The 22,918-nt window shown below is 41.8% G+C and overlaps 1 protein-coding gene across 1 annotated transcript in view; it reads right to left on the bottom strand.

The window, feature by feature from the left end:
* The window catches only part of ADAM10 (ADAM metallopeptidase domain 10), a 116,494-nt gene that overhangs the window by 66,499 nt on the left and 27,077 nt on the right, over positions 1-22,918 (bottom strand). Inside the window, exon 2 of the mRNA XM_039492255.1 lies at positions 9,821-9,971. Coding sequence (XP_039348189.1) covers positions 9,821-9,971 — 151 coding nt within the window. The remainder of the gene's footprint in view (positions 1-9,820; positions 9,972-22,918) is intronic.

The raw sequence follows: 22,918 nt of genomic DNA on the forward strand, positions 1-22,918 counted from the left end.
AATTACCTTACAATGATCATTTGAGATGAAGGGATAGATCTGATTTACAAGATTGCTACAGAAGCCTAGCTTTTCTTTCAACCTTAAAATGAAATGTAATATTACGAAAGAAGGTTTTGAAATTACTGCTGGAGAGTATATTAAAGGAAAATGAACATCAAAACAATAAGGCAGTATCTGTGATCAAGAAGAAAAGTCTGTTAGAAAGTAAAATACTGCTAGTGAGATGGACACCAATATCCCATATTAAGAGGTAAGGCATATAATGGAGTAAGTTAAACTCCTTTACAATCAAACTCCCTTACACATACTTACATTGGGGGTTCTCAATCTTTTTCTTTCTGCTCCCCCCCCCCCCATGCTATAAAAACTCCACGGCCCAGCTGTGCCACAACAACTGTTTTTCAGTATATAAAAGCCAGAGACAACATTAGGGGGTAGCAAGCAGGGCAATTTTCTAGGGCCCCACGCCACAGGGGGCACTGCAAAGTTAAGTTGTTCAATCTTTGGCGTCAGCCCCAGGCTGCAATCCTGCATGGTGGGGCTTTGGCTTTCTGTCCCGGGCCCTAGTGAGTCTAAGGCTGCCATGCTTGGTGGACCACCTGAAACCTGCCCCCAGGGGGACCAGACCCCTGGTTGAGAACCACTGAGTTGCACCATATTGGAGTCCCTCTAGTCTCTCATTCCTTCTGAATTCACTACCCTCCCAATAGGATACTGAGAGCAGTAGGGACCTACCTGAATGAGAATCAACTGGGTTTGCAAATCCTGGGCATGTAAAAATAACTGTAGGCAGGTTAATTTTAATTCTAACCTGTACCTCTTGCACATGCAATTTTTCATTTTCTCCTATTTCAGACCTTGAAAAAATAAAATAAGTTTTGTATGGTCTGCAAGGCAGCGACGTCAACTGATCTAAACTATAAGGTTTATGATTCTAAAGATTTAACAGGTTTCCATGTGTTACTTGTAATGGACTAAATTATCCTATTAAGCTGGTGTTTTATTAAGTGTTCATTTTAAATCTCAAGCATTAAAGCTGCCAAACAAATGGTATTTAGGTGATTATCCAATTATAAACAACTTACTGTAATATCTGTTTTTGAAGTTGTAAAAGGTTTACTTTATTTGGTAAATTTATACTATAAGAGCTTTTTTAAATTTGTATTTACAAGTTAATTGCTTTGTGTGGTTGTGGTGTACTGTGCATTTTGTTTTAGTACAAATATTGAAGTAGTAAGTTGTCAGAAAAACTACACACAGTAGCGATAGAATAGTTATATATTTGACACTACTAGCAGAGACTATTTATCTAAGTATCAGTTCAATTAAAATGACTCAAATGTAAAGAGCTGTAAATGTCTTTGGTCTTCATGTTATTAAGCAGCATCTACAGATTAAAAGACAGATCACCCTGAAACAAGCCAGCTACACTTGAATACTCTGATTCTTCACACATTGTTTTCCCCCAATGCCACCAGTACGTTTTCTGGACACTAAGCTGAAGGGTACTTTGATTCTTCTCTACACAGGGAACCGATGGCAGTTAAAAATCAAGTAATGAAGTAGTATTACAGCCTAGCCTGCATGTCAGATATTTCTGTAAAGAAAAAACAGCTCCAAATGCACCAGATGAGCCCAAGAAAGCAGTTAGGTTAAAATATGAGGTCCTCTGCATCTTCACTCACAAACATGGACTTCTCTCAGCAGTAGTGTCTGATCCTCCACAAAGCCCCAGAAGGAAACAGAGCCACAGAAGAGAAAAAAGTTTTGTAGGTGGTATCAGAGCTGTTCAATTAAGTTTATGAAACACCCATCTGGTATCATTAGAATTTTGCTCTGGAAAAGCTTCAGCAAGTTACAGCAATTAATTCATGAAGTTGTTCTAAGCGTTCAAACCTTTATAAAGAATTATTTTGACAGTTTCTGCTTTCATGTATATGCACTCCTCCCTCTCCGAAAAACTAACGCAAGAAAATGTAAAAAACAGCAAGGTATTGTTCTAAATTGGAATATTAAACAAAAATTGATCAGCAAGTTTAAATTTAGTTTTCAGTGTTTTGAAATATTCATAAATCTATTAGTATTCTAATAGTATTCTTTAATTTTCAATAACTATTTTGAGATACATTTACCATTAGCACAACTGCAAAAGTGCTTCTCATCTAAAAAGAATAGCTTTGTTCTCCTTACAAAAACATCTCTTGTGTAGAAAGGCTTTGGATAATTGCTTAGAATTACAATTTTTCATACTTCTGCAATATTTTAATGGTCTGTTATAAAAGTCACTATGACTAAGGAATAAGCCAAGATCTTCAAAGTCAATTTAAAAGGGTGAATCTTCTGAAGTGAGGATTAAAGCACTAATAAAAATATATAGATATGCCACACTTGTACAAAAGCTTTTGTCTCATTTTAACAGGCACTTCTTTTGTACAATGGGCAAGAGTTTAAAAAAGTTTAGAAGTACACCTCTACCCCGATATAATGCAACCCGACATAACATGAATTTGGATATAATGCGGTAAAGCAGTGCTCCAGAGTGGGAGGGGGGAGGCGGGCGACCTGCGCACTCTGGCGGATCAAAGCAAGTTCAATACAGCACAGTTTCACCTATAACGCGGTAAGATTTTTTGGCTCCCAAGGACAGCGTTATATCGGGGTAGAGCTGTAGCTATGCTTAGTGTCCTTGCACATTTAAGGGAGACGTAAGTATATTAACCTGTTTTATCAAGTGTTTACAACTGGGCCATTAAAGTATCACCCAGACTGCAAGCTAAGCTAAGAATTCAGCTAGGGAATGAGGTTTTAAAATATAAATTCCTCTGCTAAGGCCGCAGTCTTACAACTGGCTCCATGCAGGCAGACCACTACACACAGGCAGAGCCTTAACTCTATACTATAAGCACTTCAGCAGCATGGCTGTGGTGCTGCAGTGTAGCTGCTTGCTCCAGTGACAGAAGGATTTTCCGTCGCTGTAGTAAATCTATCCCCACAAAAGGTGGTAGCTAGGTCAATGGAAGAATTCTTCCATCAATCTAGTGGTGTCTATACTTGGGCTTAGGCTATGTCTACATAGACACCACTACAGCAGCACAATTGCAGCTGTGCTGCTGTAGCGCTTCAGTGTAGACATTCACTACAGCAACAGGGTGTGTGTGTGTGTGTGTGTGTGTGTGTGTGTGTGTGTGTGTGTGTGTGTGTGTGTGTGTGTGTGTGTGTGTGTGTCTGTCACACACACACACCCCCACCCACACACCCACCCCTGTTAATCCACCTCTCCCAATAAGCAGTAGGAAGGTTGATGGAATAATTCTTCCATCGACTTAACACCATCTACAACCGGTTAGGTCCTACATAGCTCAGGGGTGTGGATTTTTCACGCTCCTTAGAAACGTGGCTGGGTTGACCTAAGTTTTAGGTGTAGACCAAAAACTCAAGGACTTGTTTAGTGCACCCCATTGCAGACTCAGGGTCTATGTTTCAAGACATTTCACCTAAACTCTACAAGCTCAAATGGGTCTGCACTCGAGATGACTTTTGCAAACACATCATAAAAGACATCTTTTTTGGGTGGTATTTAAGTGCCAGTTTACTGTAGTTAAATGGCTGCAAAAATGTGCAATATTCTCCCCTCTCCACAAAGTGTATTTACAATCTTTGCTAGCATGGTTTATTAACAATCAGTCCTTAAACTTCTGAAACACACCAATAAGTAATTTTGAATGTACATTCAAAACAGAGTTATGACTGAATATCAAAGAAGTCAGTTCATACAATAGCAAATGTAAAAAAAACTGTAAACAGATTTTTTTTCCATATTACCATAAAAATAAGTTATGTATAAAACAAAAGCTATATTCATAGTTAGGAATCCCAAGGCTGAATATATGCCCTTAATCCATCCACCTACCTATGCCAGGTACTGCTGTTTATAGTAAGTATTGATTTCTTGATCTAATATCTATTTACCTGTTGGCAAATGTCACCCACAACACTGCACAGTTTGATTTTGTGGTTGAAACACCAGCACCACCACTTTTAAAGATTGTCGTAATTTTTATAACACTTTATTCCTACACTGAGCATTGTGTGTATATTTAATCTTTGCTGTTTAGTTTAAGAATGCATTCAAAACAATTAATGTAAGAATTACCAGACCAGACATATCTAGTTCACTACTTAGCCTGCAGCAGCCGGCACTACCACATGTTTCAAGAGAAGGTGCAAAAATCCCAAAGTCGGCAATTGGGTACTAACCTGCTGTGACTATTTGGAGATCTACATAACACTTCTGAATTGTGGTTGATTTAATGAAGTTTCTGCATCACTAAATACCTCAGGCGATGTATAGTCAGTCATCTGCTATCACGGCTGGTGTCATGTCTCTCCCAGACCAGGAGCAATGGATAGTCATCACCAAAAACAGCTCTTACTCAAGAGGGAGCACCTTAGGACAGTGGAAAGGCTGAAGCCTATGGGAACCAGTTCAACCAAGTTTGTCCACAGAGTGGGGGTTTGGAGCAGTGGCTTTTCTCCATAAGGGGCACAAAAACCAGTGGATGGGCTACACTGAAAACATATCTGCATAGATGTGTCTCTCGGGATGTAAAAAATCCATCTTCTGAGAGATGTAGCTATGCTGACCTAACCCCCGGTCTGACAGAAAAACTCTTCCATTGACCTAGCCCTATCTAATCTAGTTACTGTCTCTAGCGGAGGTCAATTAACTACAGCAACAAGAGAACCCCTCCCATCACTGCAGTCAGGGGCGGCTCCAGGCCCCAGCACACAAAGTGCATGCTTGGGGCAGCAAGCAATGGGGGGGCGCTCTGCCGGCGTCGCAGGGGCGGCAGACAGCCTGCAGCAGGTCCGCCGAAGCCGTGGGACCAGCGGACCCTCCGTAGGCAAACCGCCGGAGGCAGCCTGCCTGCTGTGCTTGGGGCAGCAAAATCCCTAGAGCCGCCCGACTGTAGTGATTGTCTACACTGAAGCACTGCTGCTGTAGCATATTAAGTGTAGATACAGCCTAGGTGCGGGTACGGCCCTTTAAAACCAGAGGCTGAGGGGGGAGAGAGAGAGAGAGAGAGAGAGAGAGAGAACTATTTGACTGCGGGACACCAGCCACAGCTAGAGGAAACGGACTGCAGAGGTCAGACAGTGACTCCAGGATCTGGAAGAGAAGCCTGACCTGGAGAAAGAGTCCTGGAATCATGAGAAGACAGTACAGTCCCAAAGAAAGCTGAAAAGTGTTGAGGAAACCGAGAGAGGGATTTTTACGCAGATGTTTCTTGTTTTGCCTAGATCTGTACCTCTGATGCCATCTAAAATGGATAATGATTGTGTTGGAAACCGTATGCAAGTTTAGCAGTTTGCTTCAGCTATTAGATGTCTCTGAAGGGATAAACCGTAAAGCAGAGTGCCCACAACGCTGGAGTTCTGGAATGGATGTACTTAAGTTACTGGAAAGCCTTGGGAAGATGACGCTAGTATCAGGGCCTGGGCAAGTGGGCAATAAAGTCCCAGCTTGGAGAGGGGACAGAGTTAGATGGAGGATCTGCACCCTGAAAGTGTGCCTAGAGACCCAAAGCCAGAGGTAGTACCTGGAGTCTGCTCAGAAAGCCAAAAATCACAGAAGTCCAGTGTTGAGATCCAAACTCAGCAGCCTGGTGAGTGTCTACAAGGAGCTAAACCAGAACGGTGACACCTGTCTGTGTAGGAAGATTCCTCCTAACCACCCTTCAGTAAGAAGTTCGCTTATGCCCTGAAGCACACAGATTTATATCCCTTCCATGCTTTTTTTTAAAAATCCTTTCTAAGGTAACTGCAGATGTTCTCATGCTATCTTTTTTAAAAAAAAAAAACCTGTCAGGTTCCTGGGCTCAGTTACCTTATGGCACTGGAACACAAGAGACTAGTTTACAGTGGAAAGTCTTTCAAAGATCACTATCTAGATTTTATTTAGCTATTTTCATCCAATGGAGCTTTAAAATTAGCTTGTAGATAAAGCTACATATATGGAGGACTTATCCACCATTGAAGAGAAACCACTTCTTTGGTGAAATGCAGCAGATAACTATCAAACACACGATGGCAATATTTAGAATATGGAATACCACACCAGCTAAAATTTTTAAGTAAAATGTAGTAAGAGATGATGGAACCTGTTTACAACACCAATATAACACCGGTACTTTTCTGGAGAATTTCATCAATTATTTACTGATCACAAGTGGTCAATGTGAAACTGAGGATGTGTCAATATCAAATTATAAACCACATGTTGTTTCAGGGGCTCTACTTGCCATTGTAATCATTTAGAGCATGACCTTCATGTTACATTACAACCTCCTTTGTTGATTAGAGCATCCATTTTGTAGCAGCAGCATGACACCTAGCAGAAAAATTGTTTGAGAAGCTATGGCACAGCCATCAATGTTGAACGACTCTCCCCTATTGGAACAATGGGTTTTCTTCAAGTAGGGCCCTTGACTTTAAATGTCTCTATACACATAACAGAATAGGGAGGGCAGCTGTGGCACACAGGCAAGAGGGGGCGAGAGGCTGTTTTAGAGGAGGGATACTTTTCTAAGCAAGAGGACAGACCATTGCAACATGCAAGAGTTGAGCAACCTTTTCCAGTCACCCTCCTCCCTAACCAATAATGGAATCTGTCAGTGTCTTCCCTCCATTACTCCACAGCCAAGGCTTCCTCAACAGCAGAGCTTGGGATGGAGCTAGGGCTAGATGCAGAGCTGGTTGGGGGAGAGAGGGACAGAGAGGGAATGAGGGCAGAGCTGGGCTGGAAACGTGGCACTCCCTCCCCACCATGGGAGCTAGGCAGGGCCTGAAGGCAGAGCAGGACTGGGGGCTGAACACAGGTGGGGGAGGAGTGAGGATGGGGATAGAGCTGGTCTGGAAGAGTGGCCCCCATGGGGCTGGCCTAGGCCCTTCCACACACACCCTCAATGTTCCTCCACATGCCCCTATGGGGGCTGCCCCCCAGTTTGGGGACCCTGCCTTAAGTACTTCAACCAAACCCAGGGCTCTCAAGAGCATCAAGATCAGACACCAGGAGCTGGGGGGAGGCTGTGCTCATACTTTACTTTTATATATCTGTAACTCAAACGTTATTAGAAAGTGACAATGGTTAGAAAATGCCTTTGCCAAACCTATACGTCCTGCTTTCCTGCCATGTTGTCCCTGCAGTCTTAATTAGCAACCTTAGTTCCCCCAGCCAGGTGAACTCTGTGAAACACATCTAAGTAACTAGGAGCTCAGGAGACCTGCAGCTTTTGGCTCAGGGTATAATGCACCCACTGATCCTCAAAAGTAATCCAAGGAAATGGTGAACACCACCCAGAGGAACACAGCCGAGACACATGAAGATTCTTTTGTCTTTTTGAGAAACTCCAAAACATCCATTGTTTGCAGCAGGCCTTTAAAATATAGAAGTGGAAAAGACTGAAGGGCGACAGAAGCAGCCTTTTCTGTGTTCCCTGAAATCCCATTTGGGTTTTGCTTAGATATAAACAGCTGAGAATTTCTATTTCCTTTCTCATGTTTGCATTCCCCCAGAAGGTTCATACTGAATAAGGCAAATTGCTGCAGGAATAGAAAGGATAGTTCTTGTGGGCAAGGCATGAGGCTAGGATCCAGGTAATCTGGGCTTTATCCTTCCTCAGCCACTGGCTTCCTATGTGATGCTGGTCAAGTCACTCAGATTAAAATTTTTAAGATGTGGCTACTAACCGTTCCTCATTTTCTGGGTGCTTGTCTGTGACATCTACAACTCCAGTTGAAATAATTGAGAGCTCTGGATGCTCAGAACCTCTGAAATATCAAGCCCTGGATACTTCAAGTTAAGCACGCAGTCACTGAGGCAACCAAAATGAAGGTATCTGAAATGTGATGTTTTCTGTAACTCTGTTCTACCGTGTCAAATAAAGATAATACTTTCCTACATCAGAGATGTATATGGCAATATCAATATTACACAAGTCTAGATTCAGGCCTGATTGACAACTAAACCTATATTGACCTAGATACATCACCCAGGGGGCGTGAAAAATTCACACTCCTGCGAGACATAAAATTACGCTGACCTAAGCCCCAGTAGTGACACCATTAGGTTGACAGAAGAATTCTTCCCTCAACCACCTCTCAAGGGGATAGATTTACTACAGTTGTAGCCTATAGAGCTATCTTTAGCATTTTATTTCACTTGGCAGTAATGCAAAGAACCTACAGGCCCATATGCTGCAAGACATAAGGTTAAGCAGTTAATATAAGGTATAAATTAGCATAGGGCTTTGAGGCCTGTGAACTCTGGCACAGATAAATGGCCACATTACTCTGAGTTTTGGGGAACTGGGAATAGTGTGCTTAAGGGAAGGGGTTGTCTAAAATGCTACCAGGTAACCACAGGAACGTTGAGCTGATTCTAGGCTTGGATATGTTTGGATAGACTGTCAGCAGATGCTTAACCACGTATTTGCCCTGGCAATTAACTGATGTATATGGTAATAAGCTAAAATCATTAATACACTTATCTATAGGATAAAAGTTGGATATGAACAAGGGAGATTGGGCATTTGAATGAATATTCATGATAGCCCCTGGGCCCTACAAGAGGCCAGACCACCACATAAAGGGAGTCATTGTCATCCGTCAATCTGGACCCTGGGACTCGTTTGGCATGCCAGGGACAGAGCAGGTTGTCTCTTACCATCTGATCCCCAAGCAAGGGTATGACCATATGAGTACATATGTAAGGAATGGTACAATACATCACTGTAACTCTGTATTTTTGCTATTTTTTTTGCGGTTTGTGGCTTTACTAATTGTGTTCACAAAAGGTGTTAAAGCTTTGCTTTCCCCTCAGCCTGAGTGTCTATGGTATGTACTCTGGGGTTCCCAACCAGATACTGAACTCAACCTTGATTCTGTCATGCCAGATCCTAGGACTAGAACCTACAGTACCCTAATTAGTATTAATTGGAAATCAATAATAATTAACTACTAAAGAATCAGGCAACATAGCAACAGAAAAACCCCTTCGGTAGCATAGCTGTAGAACTGTGCTCCTGTAGCACTTGTATTTAGACAGTCTCAGAGCAAATTTGACCATAAAAATCAGGAAGAGCAGAAGTTAAATGCAAGAGTTCTCTTTATTGGGGGGGATGGGGAAGGGAAGGGGGAAGAGCAGCTACCTGCAGGGCCAGGGTTTTTTTTGCAGCACAGTGCTAGTTTTCACCAACACACCCCATTTATCTACAATGTGACACTATGGAATTTAGGTAATTTTCTCTGGCAACATGGAGTTAGATACCTTCAGTTTTCAGTTATAAGTATAGAAAATGCATTTTTAGTTGCTTATGTAATTTAGTATTTTGTCCCAAATTGGACTATTTTCTACAATGAAGACTACTCACAGGCAAAGTTCAGTGTACAGCTTTATGCTATTCACAAAGTCCAAAAATGCATTACAAAACCAGGAATAACTATGCCACTCCACTCTTAACATATTTCAAAAACCAAAAGAGATTTAAGCTTAGCCAAAAATAAAATCTTTGGTTTGAGGTTAAACAAGAAAATTTGAGGAAGTCTAAGTAAAAATGACAGCTGCAACTCTGTGATTTTCTCTGAACACTTAGTTAATTCACTTGCATTATGAAAGGTGAATGTTAAAATATTTTAACATTCGAGTTATGTAGCATTTATATGCACTTGTATAGTATTTCAACCAATGCATCTGTATTTTGTTAAAATAAATAGCAAGTATTCTTAAGGTGAATAGCTTTAAATAAAAATTACTCACCTTCCATGTGCATGAAAATTTAGGTGCAGAAATTGGTCTTCATGCAACACTGCTCTTTTGGCACGCTGGTGTTTTTGGTGTAATGAATCCACATCATATGATAATCCTTCATAATGTTTAATGTATTTATTTAAAGGATTTCCATACTGGCCTGTGAAAAGGAAAAAAACAACACAGTAATCTTAGTCTCAGCATTTCAACAGTGTCAGTGACTAGAACAACTTGACATTTTTCTTTTGCATACCTAAAAAAAAACATACTTGCATTTTCTTCATTCTGCATTGCTAGCATTACAGTTACTACTCAAAATTGAAGGCTTGCTTCTGCAGGCCAAACATGGCAATTAAAAGCAAGTCTTAATGTGCAGTGATACAAATATTCTTCCATGTGATAACCGTGCCTCCAAAGCAGTTTTCCATGCAAGCAACAAACAAACAAAAAAAGGTTGAAGAAACATCCCTGAGGATTCAGCTTGAATTTAAGCCTCCTGGCCTAGACATTTCCCTGTAGAAGGTTTTTGACTCATGTTGAGTGCACAAGAAATTTGGAAGAGAAACCTGGCTACCCTGAGGATGGAAGGGAACACAAGGAGAGCTGGCCAGGAGCACTGGTATTTGAGAGCTTTGCCTGGATCTACATATAGTGCAGACAGGGCCCAAAACAATGGCTTTAAAGTTATGCTAGACATTGGGTACTTCTGCCTTACTACAAGACTCACTGCAAGACTAGATATCTGAATGGTCAGCTGGCATTGATAAGCTTGTGAACTGACTTCTCTACCGCTGTGTAGACATCTGCCAGAAGACAAATTAAGGGTACGTGCTAAATTAGGCTGCTAAAACAACCTAGCAGACAAAGGATGAGAAGAAACAAAACAAGGAAAACCAAAGGAAGGGACAGAGGATGTTAAATGGGCGGGGCATTAGGAACAGGAAAATAGGAACATGGATGTCAAAGCTGATGGTGAGCAGCCTGTGGAGTAATGGACAGGAGGGGCTTGAAGGAAACAGCATGTCAGTCACATTACCCAAGTAAAAAACTTCAGAAAGAAAAGTACCGTAATGAGGGAATTGAGGGTTGCTGCTACCAACTCAAAATGGATGAGTGACTCCAGGACTGGCTTTGTCTTGAGAATTTTTTCCTCCCGCAAACCCTCATGGATGGGAGAGTGGTGGGGACTCATGCCCCGAATGGTGAATACTATGTATTCAATGCTCTAGGCCACTACTTGTTTACAGGCTATTACATATGTTTCATGTTTTTAAATAAAAAGTGAAGACTTCTGCTTCTTCTATTTTGGAAAGTGAATATTCAAAAGTGATAGCACAAAATAAGCTTCACAAGTGATCGTTTGAGACAAGATATTCTTCTAAGTAGTCCTGACATTCATTAAGTGTGTTCTAAGCAATTATTCTTCCTACACATAAGTATAGCCATTATGTATAGTTTCCTTCAGTATCTGAAACATCACAATCCGTATACAATATTCTTCATACATAGAATTTACTTCTGAGTTAATAATAAGGCAAGCTGAAAGAAGGCTTTGTGGAAACAACTTATTGAAAGGGATTCAATAGTTCAGACTGGGGACAAAAAGACAAATAAAAGCTTAACTGTGGAAAGTAGTGGGGAGGAAGAACAGAAAAGAGGAACAAACCCAACAGGAGATGAGTAGATAGAGATCAGATATAATATTTTTGTATCTTGCAAAGCATTTTTAATTGGCTATAAGGCACTTAAAGGGACTGAGCATAGGTTCTATATGATTTTGCTCCCTAAAGTAAAGGTTTGGGTCCAGAAATCTAAACCCTTAAGAATTCAAGGTGCTCATAAGAGGAACGGCAATAAAAAGGTGGGTGCCCTCAAAATTCCAGCAAATGAATGTAAACGTCAGGTGTTAACAACTTTGAAGATCAGGCCAAAAGTTATTATACAGAATTCGAGAGAGAGTTTTGATGCCCTGGTTGGAACCAGAGTTGGAACCAGAGTTTTGTTGTTTAAAAAAAAAATAAAAAAATAAATCTATCAGTCTTAATTACTTCATTGTTGCATTCTTTGTTAGAATGGGACACTAAGCAACCACAGCATGTTGAGGAAAATTAAAAACTAGCTACCCTAATTAAAATAGGCCTTAAAACATTACACACATTTTGCATGCAGAACACATGAGTATTTGCCATTAGTACTTCATATGTAAATTTATATAGTTGGAGACAAAGAGGCCTTCCAGTGTTGTCATTAAACCCCAAGCAGATGAACAAAATGACCAGTTTACAATCCTTCCTCTTGCAAATTCATAGAAATAGCTTCATTTGAAGCTCCTGTATTTGAAGAACACACTGGACCAGGCAGTCATTAAGACAGCATTTTACATTTGAACATAGTTCATAACATTGTTCAAATGTAAACACCAACTCTGCAGCAATGTAGAAACACTAATGTGCAGTTTATTGTGGAAAAGTCAAACGTTTTTTAAAATAAGCCAATAGTTCTAAAACAAAAAATGTCTTTAGTATAACTTTTGCTAACCAGACTTCTAGAAGAAATGTTCAAATAGTACCAATATTTATTATTCAAGCTTTGCCCAATGGCTTGCCAAGTCTTCCCCACATCATCCCTTTGATAGGGTATATCCCATGACTTCAAAGATGGTTTGGAGAAATATTCTAGTTCTTAAGGTGGCACTGCAATTGTATCCTTGGTGTGAAATTGAAGTAATGACAAAAAGGCCGATAAAATGGCATAAAAGCACCATCTTTACTTAAACCAGCTATCATCCAGTTACCACACAAAATCAGATGTTCCTTTGCCATATACTTCACTCAGGATTAAGTGGGAGTAAAAGGAATTTCTGATCATTTATTTTTAAAAGTTAATACACACAGTTGTTGATATTCAAGTTAATGTACTGGAAGAAAGATATGCAGTCTTTTATTTCCAGTTTTCAACTCCAGACCTGATGACTATTTAGTTACCTATATGAAATGGACTGGTGTTCTGAACATTTCCTTTTGCAAAAGTGTCCATACGAAAAAAAACTCCAAGGACAAAATTACTATATTGTTCTACTTCTGTACTGTGGCATGCTCACCAACTGCTTTTTTTCTTCCTTATGATTTTTTTTAATGTTCTCACCACAATTAAAACTGGTTGCTCATCTATTTGAGAATAATCTTTTCTACTCTCAAGGTTCTCCTCCTGGGAAACTCATTCTTCTGTTTCCTGTTCTTGATCTTCCGGAACTTGGCCTGGACCATCCCCTTTTCTCTAGAAATAAGTGTCAGAGGGGATCTGGAGGATTTCACTATAGTAAAAATAAATATATCCAAGGAAAATCAGATCCTTGAGCATTCTCCAAATAATTAATTTAAGGTAGGAGAAAATGTAATTTTCCCAATGAGGAACTAGTTTAATCCCAAACCAAGCCAATCTCCTGGATTCCAGGACTCTGTTGCTCTGCCCATCTCCCTGGCCAGCACAGCTCCACAGGGATTTCCCCAAAACACCACTATCCCCCTTGAAGGTAGTTTTGTAAGCAGAGATGGCTACTGAAGAATTAATGCAGCCCAACACTTTGCCTCTGTAACTTGTGGCATTTGCTGCCATAAAATGGCTATATGTTGTGTTTAGATAAAATTTTATTTTAAAATTTCATTTATTTAATTTTCATTTATCTCCTTATTCTTGTGCTATGAGAAGATAAATAAGTGCTAGAGAAAGTCAATTGGGCAGCTTTCTTATCTCTTATGTCACCTCATTCATTTCCTCATCACACTAATTTCACAATCTTTAAAAATATCCTGGAATTTTCCATACCTCTAGTCTCCCATTTCTGAATCTGTTATACTTCTGGTATATTTTTTCCTGGAGATTAAGTATCTAGAAATCATAGACTTTAAGGTCAGACGGGACCATTATGATCATCTAGTCTGACCTCCTGCACAATGCAGGCCACAGAATCTGACCCACCCACTCTTGTATCAAACCTGTGTCTGAGCCATTGAAGTCCTCAAATCATCCTTTAAAGACTTCAAGGTGCAGAAAATCTTCCAGCAAGTGACCCGTGCCCCACGCTGCAGAGGAAGGAAAAACCCCCAGGGCTTCTGCCAATCTGCCCTGGAGGAAAATTCCTTCCCGACTCCAAATATGGCGATCAGCTAAATCCTGAGCACGTGGGCAAGACTGACCAGCCAGACACTCAGAAAATAATTCTCTGTAGTAACTCAGATCCCACCCCATCTAACATCCCATCACAAGCCATTGGGCATATTTACCACTAGCAGTCAAAGACGAATTAATTGCCAAAATTAGGCCAAAATTATATCCCATTATATCATCCCCTCCATAAACTTATCAGTCTTAGTCTTGAAGCCAGATATGTCTTTTGCCTCCACTACTCCCCTTGGAAGGCTGTTCCAGAACTTCACCCTCTGATGGTTAGAAACCTTCATCTAATTTCAAGTTTAAACTTCCTGATAGCCAGTGTATATCCATTTGTTCTTGTGTCCACATTGGTACTGAGCTTAAATAATTCCTCTCCCTCCCTGGTATTTCTTCCTTGAATATATTTATAGAGAGCAATCATATCTCCCCTCAGCCTTCTTTTGGTTAGGCTAAACAAGTCAAGCTTTTCCATTCCTCGGATAGTCCTAGTAGCCCTTCTCTGAACCTGTTCCAATTTGAATTCATTCTTCTTAAACATGGGAGACCAGAATTGCACACAGTATTCCAGACGAGATCTCACCAGTGCCTTGTATAACGGTACTAACTCCTCCTTATCTATACTGGAAATACCTCCCCTGATGCATGCCAAGACTACATTAGCTTTTTTCACGGCCATATCACATTGGCGGCTCATAGTCATCCTGTTATCAACCAATACTCCGAGATCCTTCTCCTCCTCTGTTACTTCCAACTGATGCTTCCCCAGCTTATAACAATAGTTCTTGTTATTAATCCCGAAATGCATGACCTTGCACTTTTCACTATTAAATGAACGAAGTAGTCAAAGTAAAGGGTTAAACGTTGATTTGCAACTCCCTTTATCTCCGTAGCCAAATTCAAACTCATCCTCCCAAAATGAGGGCAATAGAGCAGAGGCCTCTGTGTACGTGCCAAGAATGAAACATTTGCAAATTTAGGTTCATTGTAAATTGCTACCTTCAGTTTTTTTAGATTTTCTATTTATGGTTTTAAACCAGGCCATTACTGTGATGTGATCACTTTCCATGGTAAAACAAATACACTAGCATCTCATTTGAATTTTCTTTTCCATTTTTGGCCCCGAAAGGAAATTATGCATGCTTTAACTATTGAAGCAAATACTGGTATACTATGCGCTGCTTAGTAGAAGAGTGAGGGTGAAGCAGTGAGCTTTACATCTGGATTGGAAGGAGGCAATGCTTGTTCTACTAAGACATGGTTAGACATGGCTTTTCAGAAAAATCACTCCAGAGCTGTACCTAACTGAAGTTTGGTTGGGTCACCATCTTTATTATAGATTCATTTCAAGACTCTCACAGGTTTGACCCCTATATACACGTGAGTTCTGCCCTGCTACTACTACAGCAAGGGAACAATACTACACACTTCATCTTCCCTAAACACCAAAGAAAAACAATTTGAGTATTCTCCATGACAAGTCAATCGCTATATTTTATTTCGATTTAGACAAGAAAAGATCCCCATGCAAAAAAAACTTTGCATGCTCCAAAGGATGACCACCCAGGGTTAAATTACATATAAGAAACAATTAACTCAGCCAACCAATATATGAAAGCAACAGAAAAGCCGCCCCAATCATAAGAACACTCAGTCTTTGCTCCAAACTATGTCAGATACGTGGCCCTTTATGCATGCTATCCACCAATCGTGAAGAGTAAAAATGGTTGATTATATTCTGGCTTGATATATTTGCTTCTATATATACTTACATTTTAAAGAGAAACTAAGGACTAAGCAGAAGTAATTTTTAGGAATACTCTGCAATTAAGTACTGCTTATTCTTCAAGCTATTTGGCAGAGCAGTAATTACATTTTCCTAAGCATAATAAGTTTAAAGGATTTAACTGGAATGAAGTCAAAGATATCAAAGAATTTTCTAAATCAGTCATTTCATACCTGTTTCTTATTAATATCACTTAACTATATAAAGGCCATCTTTTATTCTACCAAGTCAAACATTCAAAGGAACATAAACACAATATCTATTTTCAGCCAACCCTGCCCAGATCTCTCACAAAAGTTCAAAGCATTTATGCTATAGTAGAGATACAACACCTAATTTCCTACAGTATAACAAAGTATTAAAGCTAGTTTCTATTTATGCTTAATTTGCTTTTAAATAGACTCACCAGAGAGGGGGAAATAACCTCATAAGTGCATTCTATCCCATTTCATTCAGCCTGGTAAAATAGTAAGTCCAGCAACAGAGAAGCAACATCTTTTAATTTAAAGAATATTCAGAGGACCTGTTCAGCTATCAGGAAAATTGTTCAGCTACTTTGGAATGTGTATATTCTGCATGAAGATGAATAAATGGGTAAAGAGTATAACTGAAGAAATAAGCTAATCGGGCTGGGATAGGAGAGACTTTAAAAAAAGGAGAGAGAGAGAGGTACCCATAAATTCCTTTAAAGATTAAGTGGATCCTTCAATAGCAGGTATCAGAGCCCTAATCTATGGGGGAGGTAAGAATTAATACACCTAATTAATGTTTGCTGGTCTCTTTGTAACATTCAAAAATATCAGGATAGGAGCACCGCATGAAAATCATTTTTTTAAGCTAACAACTCTTAAGAAGTTTCCTTCAGGAAGTCTCACTCAGAAATATTTAGGGCAATGAATAATGGAAAGTAAAGTGAAGACTGGCAGACATACAACTGATCTCTACTCCGCTGTGCCAATTAGTAATTAAAGTGAGGCTCATCAAGATACCTTTCTAAAAAGTGAGACCACGACAACCATAAGCTACTTTAAGTACTCATCGTTATGTAATTTAAAGTTAGACAAGGTCATGAGAAAATTCATAAACTTGTCATCCAATTTTTTCAAATCAGAATGAGCAAGAGGAATCCACTCTCCAAATGAGTGCAGAAAGAGGTAGGACCACATATCTAGTAAAGCAGGCCTGCACAACTCGTAAAGCGGCAAGGGCCACATTCCTCCAAAGAAAACAGCTGAGGGCCAAAACCTCCCGGCCCCGCGGAAACACCCACCCCAGGGCCACCCTGCCCTGCGGAAACAAACCCTCCTTCCCCAGCGCCGCCCCACCAAAACAGCTGTGGGCCGAAAAGGAAGGTTGGGGGTGGGGAGGTGATACTTTATTTTAAATCAACCAGGGGCTCCCAGCTAAAGAGGTGGCTGGGAGCCCTCAGGGTCAAATTCAAGGGCCCGGGGCTCCGGCAGCTGGGGGAACCCGGCAGGGCCGGCTCTAGGTTTTTTGCTGCCCCAAGCAAAAAAAAAATTTGGCTGCCCCCCTTCCCAGCCCTGGGCTCCCCCCTGTACCCTCCTGCTGCCCCAGTCCTGGGATCTCCCCCCACCCACACACACCCCCTGCCGCCCCAGCGTTGGGCTTCCCCCTTTCCTCCCCACCAGTGCCCTCCCTCCTCCCTGCTGCTGCCTCAACCCTGGGCCCCCCCACACCAGTGGCCCCACCACCTCCTCCTGCCGCCCCAGCCCTGGGTCACTGGTAACTCGCTCCCAGGGAGGGTCACATTCAGCAGGAATTGTGGATGTGCACAAAACACAGACAGGATTGGTTCCCATATGGTTACAGAGCTGCAGTAAAGTGGAACAATTTTCAGCTTGTGTGATTGGAGGATATCTGGATGCATATTATAAGCCTGTCCTCCATAAATGTGGAAAAGTTGAGGTACCTTTATTATTCTTTTGTTCCACTCTTGCTTTCTATGGGGAATTTGCTAATGCAATATCACTGTCTTCCTTTCAGACAAACAAAATGGCAATGGCTGTTGAAAATAGCAATTCCAGTGCTAATAAGCATTTCTTGCTCCATTTTATCCTACTTTTTCTACAGCAAGTTACAGTGGATCAGTATATTTGATTTGGGAGAAATGAAGTAAAAGCTGCCTAAACTGAGCTTGAGCACTCCTGAATTCTGAGGTGTTCAAATCTGGAAGGCAGGTGCTGGTGGGGGGGGCGGGGGCTGTGGGCTCCACGGGGGAGCATGGCAGCAACTGTCTGGAGCTGCACGGAGCCAGACATGCTGGTCTGAATGGCACGGTAAGCGGGCTGGGGGTTGGAGAAGGGGTAGGGGTTCTGGGGGCAGTCAAGGGACAGGGAGCAGGGGGTTGGATGGGGCTGAGGTTCGGAGGGGCAGTCAGGGGACAGGCAGCAATTGGATAGGCATGGGAGTCCCAGAGGTTTATCAGGGGACAGGTAGGGGGTGGGGTCCTGGGGGGAAGTTGGGGGGTCTCAGGAGGGGGCAGTTGGGGACGAGAAAGGAGGCTTAGATAGGGGCTGGGGTCCCAAGGGGCAGTTAGGGACAGGGGTCTCGGGAGGGGGTAATCGGGGGACAAGGAGCAGCGGCATTTAGATGGGGGTGGGGATCCTGGGGGGGCAGTTGGGGCAGAGGTCCGGGGAGGGGGCAATCAGCGGCCGCGGGCTGGGATTCAAAGGGCTCTGGGCTGCTGGCAGCGGCGGGAGCTCTGAGCCCTTTAAATCCCAGCCACGGCTGGGAATCTCTGCGGGCAGCCCAGAGCCCTCTGACTGCCGGCCGCGGCTGGGATTTAAAGGGCTCTGGGCTCCCTGCCCCTGCAGGCAGCCCAGAGCCCTTTGAGTCCCTGCTGCGGCAGGGATTCAAAGGGCTCTGGGCTGCCCGCAGAGCGCCGTGTGCGGGGGATTTAGAATCCTCCCGCAGGCCGCACAGTGAGGCTCAGCGGGCCGCATGTTGTGCAGGCCTGTAGTAAAGAGTTAATTCAAGGAGCAGATCAGAGCTGTGAATTACTCCTTGACTTTACAGTGCTGCTTTCCATGTCCTAATGAAATTAAGTTTAAAAATAATTTCCTCATCTTTTTGGTCCAGTAAAAAAAAGTTAGGAGGACATCTTTAGCATCTGGTTAGAAGATGTTAGATGATTTTTTGTCCAGACCCTGTATCTGAGCCCAAAAACTTGATTACACTGTAAGAACTAGGAAGCAGTAGGGAAGACCTCACCAGGCTGGGTTCAATCTCCAGCAGACGTTCCCATGCAGGGAGGGAGGCACCCCTCCTGAAGCAGACCCAACATCCTGCTGCCAGAGCAGTTGTAGTGGCAGGAGAAGAGTGAGCAGATACCTCTAGAGATTTGGGAACCATCTTCAAAAACTTTAGGGAAAATAAAGTATTGAGGTCAGCAGGTACCCAGTCACTTTTCTCTATGAAAGGGAGCTATTTCTTTCTATGGAGCTAGCATACAAGAGAGAGCACTTTGAGTTAACAAAAGTGGACCAGTTAACTTGGAACAACTGTAGAGACGATAACAGTGTGAATCATTTGAAGAAGCTAGCAAAGCAGCAAAAAACAAAACAAAAGCAACAACAACTAAACCCCCACCAACAGGCTTTGTAAGCTTTTACAGTTTGCTTCCATGCTGGTATATTATCTATCTAGATTATAAAGTCTGAAGAGTGGAATCTCTCATCCATAAGGCTACGTTTTAGTCACAGATATTTTTAGTAAAAGTCATGGACAGGTCTCGGGCAGTAAACAAAAATTCACGGTTCATGACCTGTCCATGACTTTTACTATATACCCCTAACTAAAACTTGGGCAGAGGGCCGCACGTATTCGGAGGGAGCGGAGGGCAGGGAGAGGGGAGGTGGTCCTGGGGCACCACAGGTGCTGGGGAGGTGGCCTGGGACTCTGCTGGTGCTGGGGGACAAAGAGTGAGCAATGACACATGCCCAGGGACCCCTACTGGTCTATGCTAGACTACCCGGCTCTGCGTGTCCCTGCAACTCCTAAGCGGCAGAGGGGCCAGGCCCAGGGGGGCGCCGCGTGCTGCTCCTGCCAGAAGCACCGGCTGCACAGCTCCCATTGGCTGGGAACCACAGCCAGTGGGAGTTGCGGGGGCAGGGAGCCCCCGGGCCCCTCTGCAGCTTAGGAATTGCAGGGCCATGCTAATGGGAGCCAGGGAGCCCCCAACCCCGAGGTAAGCACTCCCCCACACCTCCCAACCTCTAGCCCTGAACCCCCTCCCACACACCGAAACTGCTGCTGCTGGCCTAGGGGCTGCCTGGCTTGGGCAGCCCCTGAGCCAGCATTAGCGGCTGCAGAAGTCACAGAGGTCCCGGAAAGTCACAGAATCCGTGACTTCTGTGACAGACTTGCAGCCTTACTCATATACCATGTCAAGTATATTAAAAACACATATTTAGAACAGAACACTTAAACCGACAGTCTAACATCCAGAAGTGGAAAGTGCATAAATGGGACATCCCTAAACATGCATTTAGAAAATGACCAGAGCTCAGAAAAAGTAAGTGGACATTAGAAAATAAACATCAATGGATTTCAAACAAACACTCTGAAGCAACATCCTGACCTTTGATTTCAACTGGGCCAGGTTTTCACCCTTTGTTTTGCTATGGTAAGAGGAAAAAAATATTGCCATTAATTTTGTCGGTAGGTTTGAAGTATGGACAGGTAGTAATTGTGTCTCAGGGCCTTTTTCACAAAAATATGCCAGTTTCCTGAAGTACTACAAAACTGATGAAACAGAAATGCAAACAATTTTTCCTTTATAAAAAAATATGTATCATAAAACAGTATAAATAATGCAGTATTAGGAGTTGCTTAAAGGCACTTTAAAATATGCAGACAATGAATATGAAACTACATGACATGTCTTGCAACTAAAATACAATTCTGTAACTTCTCCATTAAATATTTCACCAACTGATATAAAAAAACCTGTTAAATCTAATCAGTGTGATTTCAAAACATTGAAAACTATCTTGATTTATTGTATGCTAAAAGCAATTTATGTTTTCAGCTAAATATGTTCTCTAATTCAGAATTTACTACAGTATTTTGGTTTCTCTCAACTTAAACACAAGTTCTTAGCTAAGCTGACATAAAAGTGCTCCCAGTTACCCCACTATTAGTATAAAAGCACCAACAGAATAACTGGACATTCATGTCCCATTTGCTTTCCCCTACCACAGTGGTAAGTCAATTATTTTTTTGTGAAGGTCCAAACTCCAGAGAAAATAATAAGTAGTAAATAAAAAGATTTCAGGGTGCTTTCAAAAGTGTCTGGCAGTCCAGATTTGGCCCCTGGTCTGCCTATATACTACCCTTGCCTTACCGTCTGTTCTACAGAATACCATTTTCTGACAAATATCTGAAAATTTACCATTAACTATCTGACCAAAAGGGGTGGTAATAAAAAATGAATTAAAGAGCACAAGCATCTACTCTAGACAAGCTTCTCTTTTTTAAAAAAAATGTTTAAAATACAAATTGACATGGTACAGCCAGGGAGCCAAACAGGAAATAGCCATATCAAAACTCCCAATAGTGCACAAGCAATAAAAACCTCACAGCAGTCATTTGTAAATGGTTCATAAGTTTCCCTGAAGCTCACATTACTCAACGCCTGAAACACCCCAAAATTTTGGGGAGCAGATTTCATAAGCAATTGCTTTGATGAACACAGGAAAATTCAAAGCACAACTTCCTATTATCACTGTTACACATTTAATAAGACGACAACTGCAGACTGTTTGCCCAGTGGTAAGAGTTTATCTCCATTTCTCTGTGAAATTAAAGCAACAAGAAGGCTTTAGAAGAAAAGCACCTCTAATTCCTTCCCCTCCTCTCAGCAGTTGGGAAACTGTGGGGATGGGAGAGAAGAGTACAGTAATGGAGAACTCCAAGAGGACTGGAGGGGGAGAAGGGAAGATAACTGTATAATTCTGCCTCATGAAGACATCTTGTATGATTCACACTGCTGGATTTTTACCTAGAAAGAAACTCAAAACTGTCAAAGCTCAAAGGGTTTTGGTCTCTAAGGGCATGTCTACTTTGGGGATACTTCTGAAACTTAAAGGTAATCAACGAGAGGTGGGAAATCAATTTGCATAAAGTAGCCCCTTCACATTCAGGAGTGAGCAGCAGGGGGAGGGGTTTTAATGAGCTTTAATTTACCTTTACATGATTTACCTTACGTCTTGTGAGGGTTTGGGCAGGTCTGTACTTAAACCACTGCAGCGGCACAGCTGTGCCGCTGTAGCGCTTCAGTGAAGATGCTACTCTGCCAATAGGAGAGCTTCTCTTGTTGTCATAGTTAATCCATCTCTGTGAGAGACAGTAGCTATGTTGACGGGAGAAGTCTGTTAATGGGGGTTAGGTTGGCATAACTGGTTCATGCAAGGGTGTGGATTTTTCACACCAAGTAATGTAGTTATACCAGGTTAAGTTTGTAGTGTAGACCTGGCCTTTGTCTAAACAGTGACGTGATGCACTCTATTGGAAGGGTGATTTCTAAAGCACACAAATGTGTTGTGCATTGGTCTGTGTAGTGTGCTGGTGCACTCTCGTGTGCTTTAGAAACCACACTCCCATAGTGTGCACTGCTGTACAATGTTGACATGCCCTAAGAATCCACAGTAGTGGGCAAAAGAATGAGTCGCTTGTCTTTCGGGGATTGTATGTTACCACATAGCTTAACCACCTTTTGGAACATTTTACTCAGTTTATGATTTAGCAGTCAGCTGAGACTTCCTAAAGAAAAATAAGCCAAAGTGAAAGGATTGAAAAGTTAAGGGAAGACTAAAGAAGTGTAAAGATTAAAATAAAAAACAAAACACCTCAGGAAGGTTCCCTCCAAGACAGGTGAAGTGGATGAGTGAGAATCCTAGTAGAGATCTTCAGAAAAGTAGTAATTATCCCTAACTCAAAATACCATCTGGGCACCATTCTCACTGCTGAAGAATAAGTAGTTTGAAGGATGTCAAAAGAAAAGATGAAAACAATCAAGAGCAAGACCAGCAATGAACAAAAAGTTTGTTTTAAAAACAAGAGAAAGGGAAGATACTTCTCAAAAGCATCAGGCTTAGAAAGCCTGTAGAAAGCATCTAAAGAACAAGAAA

The sequence above is a fragment of the Mauremys reevesii genome, linkage group 10 (genome assembly GCF_016161935.1).
Source record: "Mauremys reevesii isolate NIE-2019 linkage group 10, ASM1616193v1, whole genome shotgun sequence".
NCBI lineage: Eukaryota > Metazoa > Chordata > Testudines > Geoemydidae > Mauremys > Mauremys reevesii.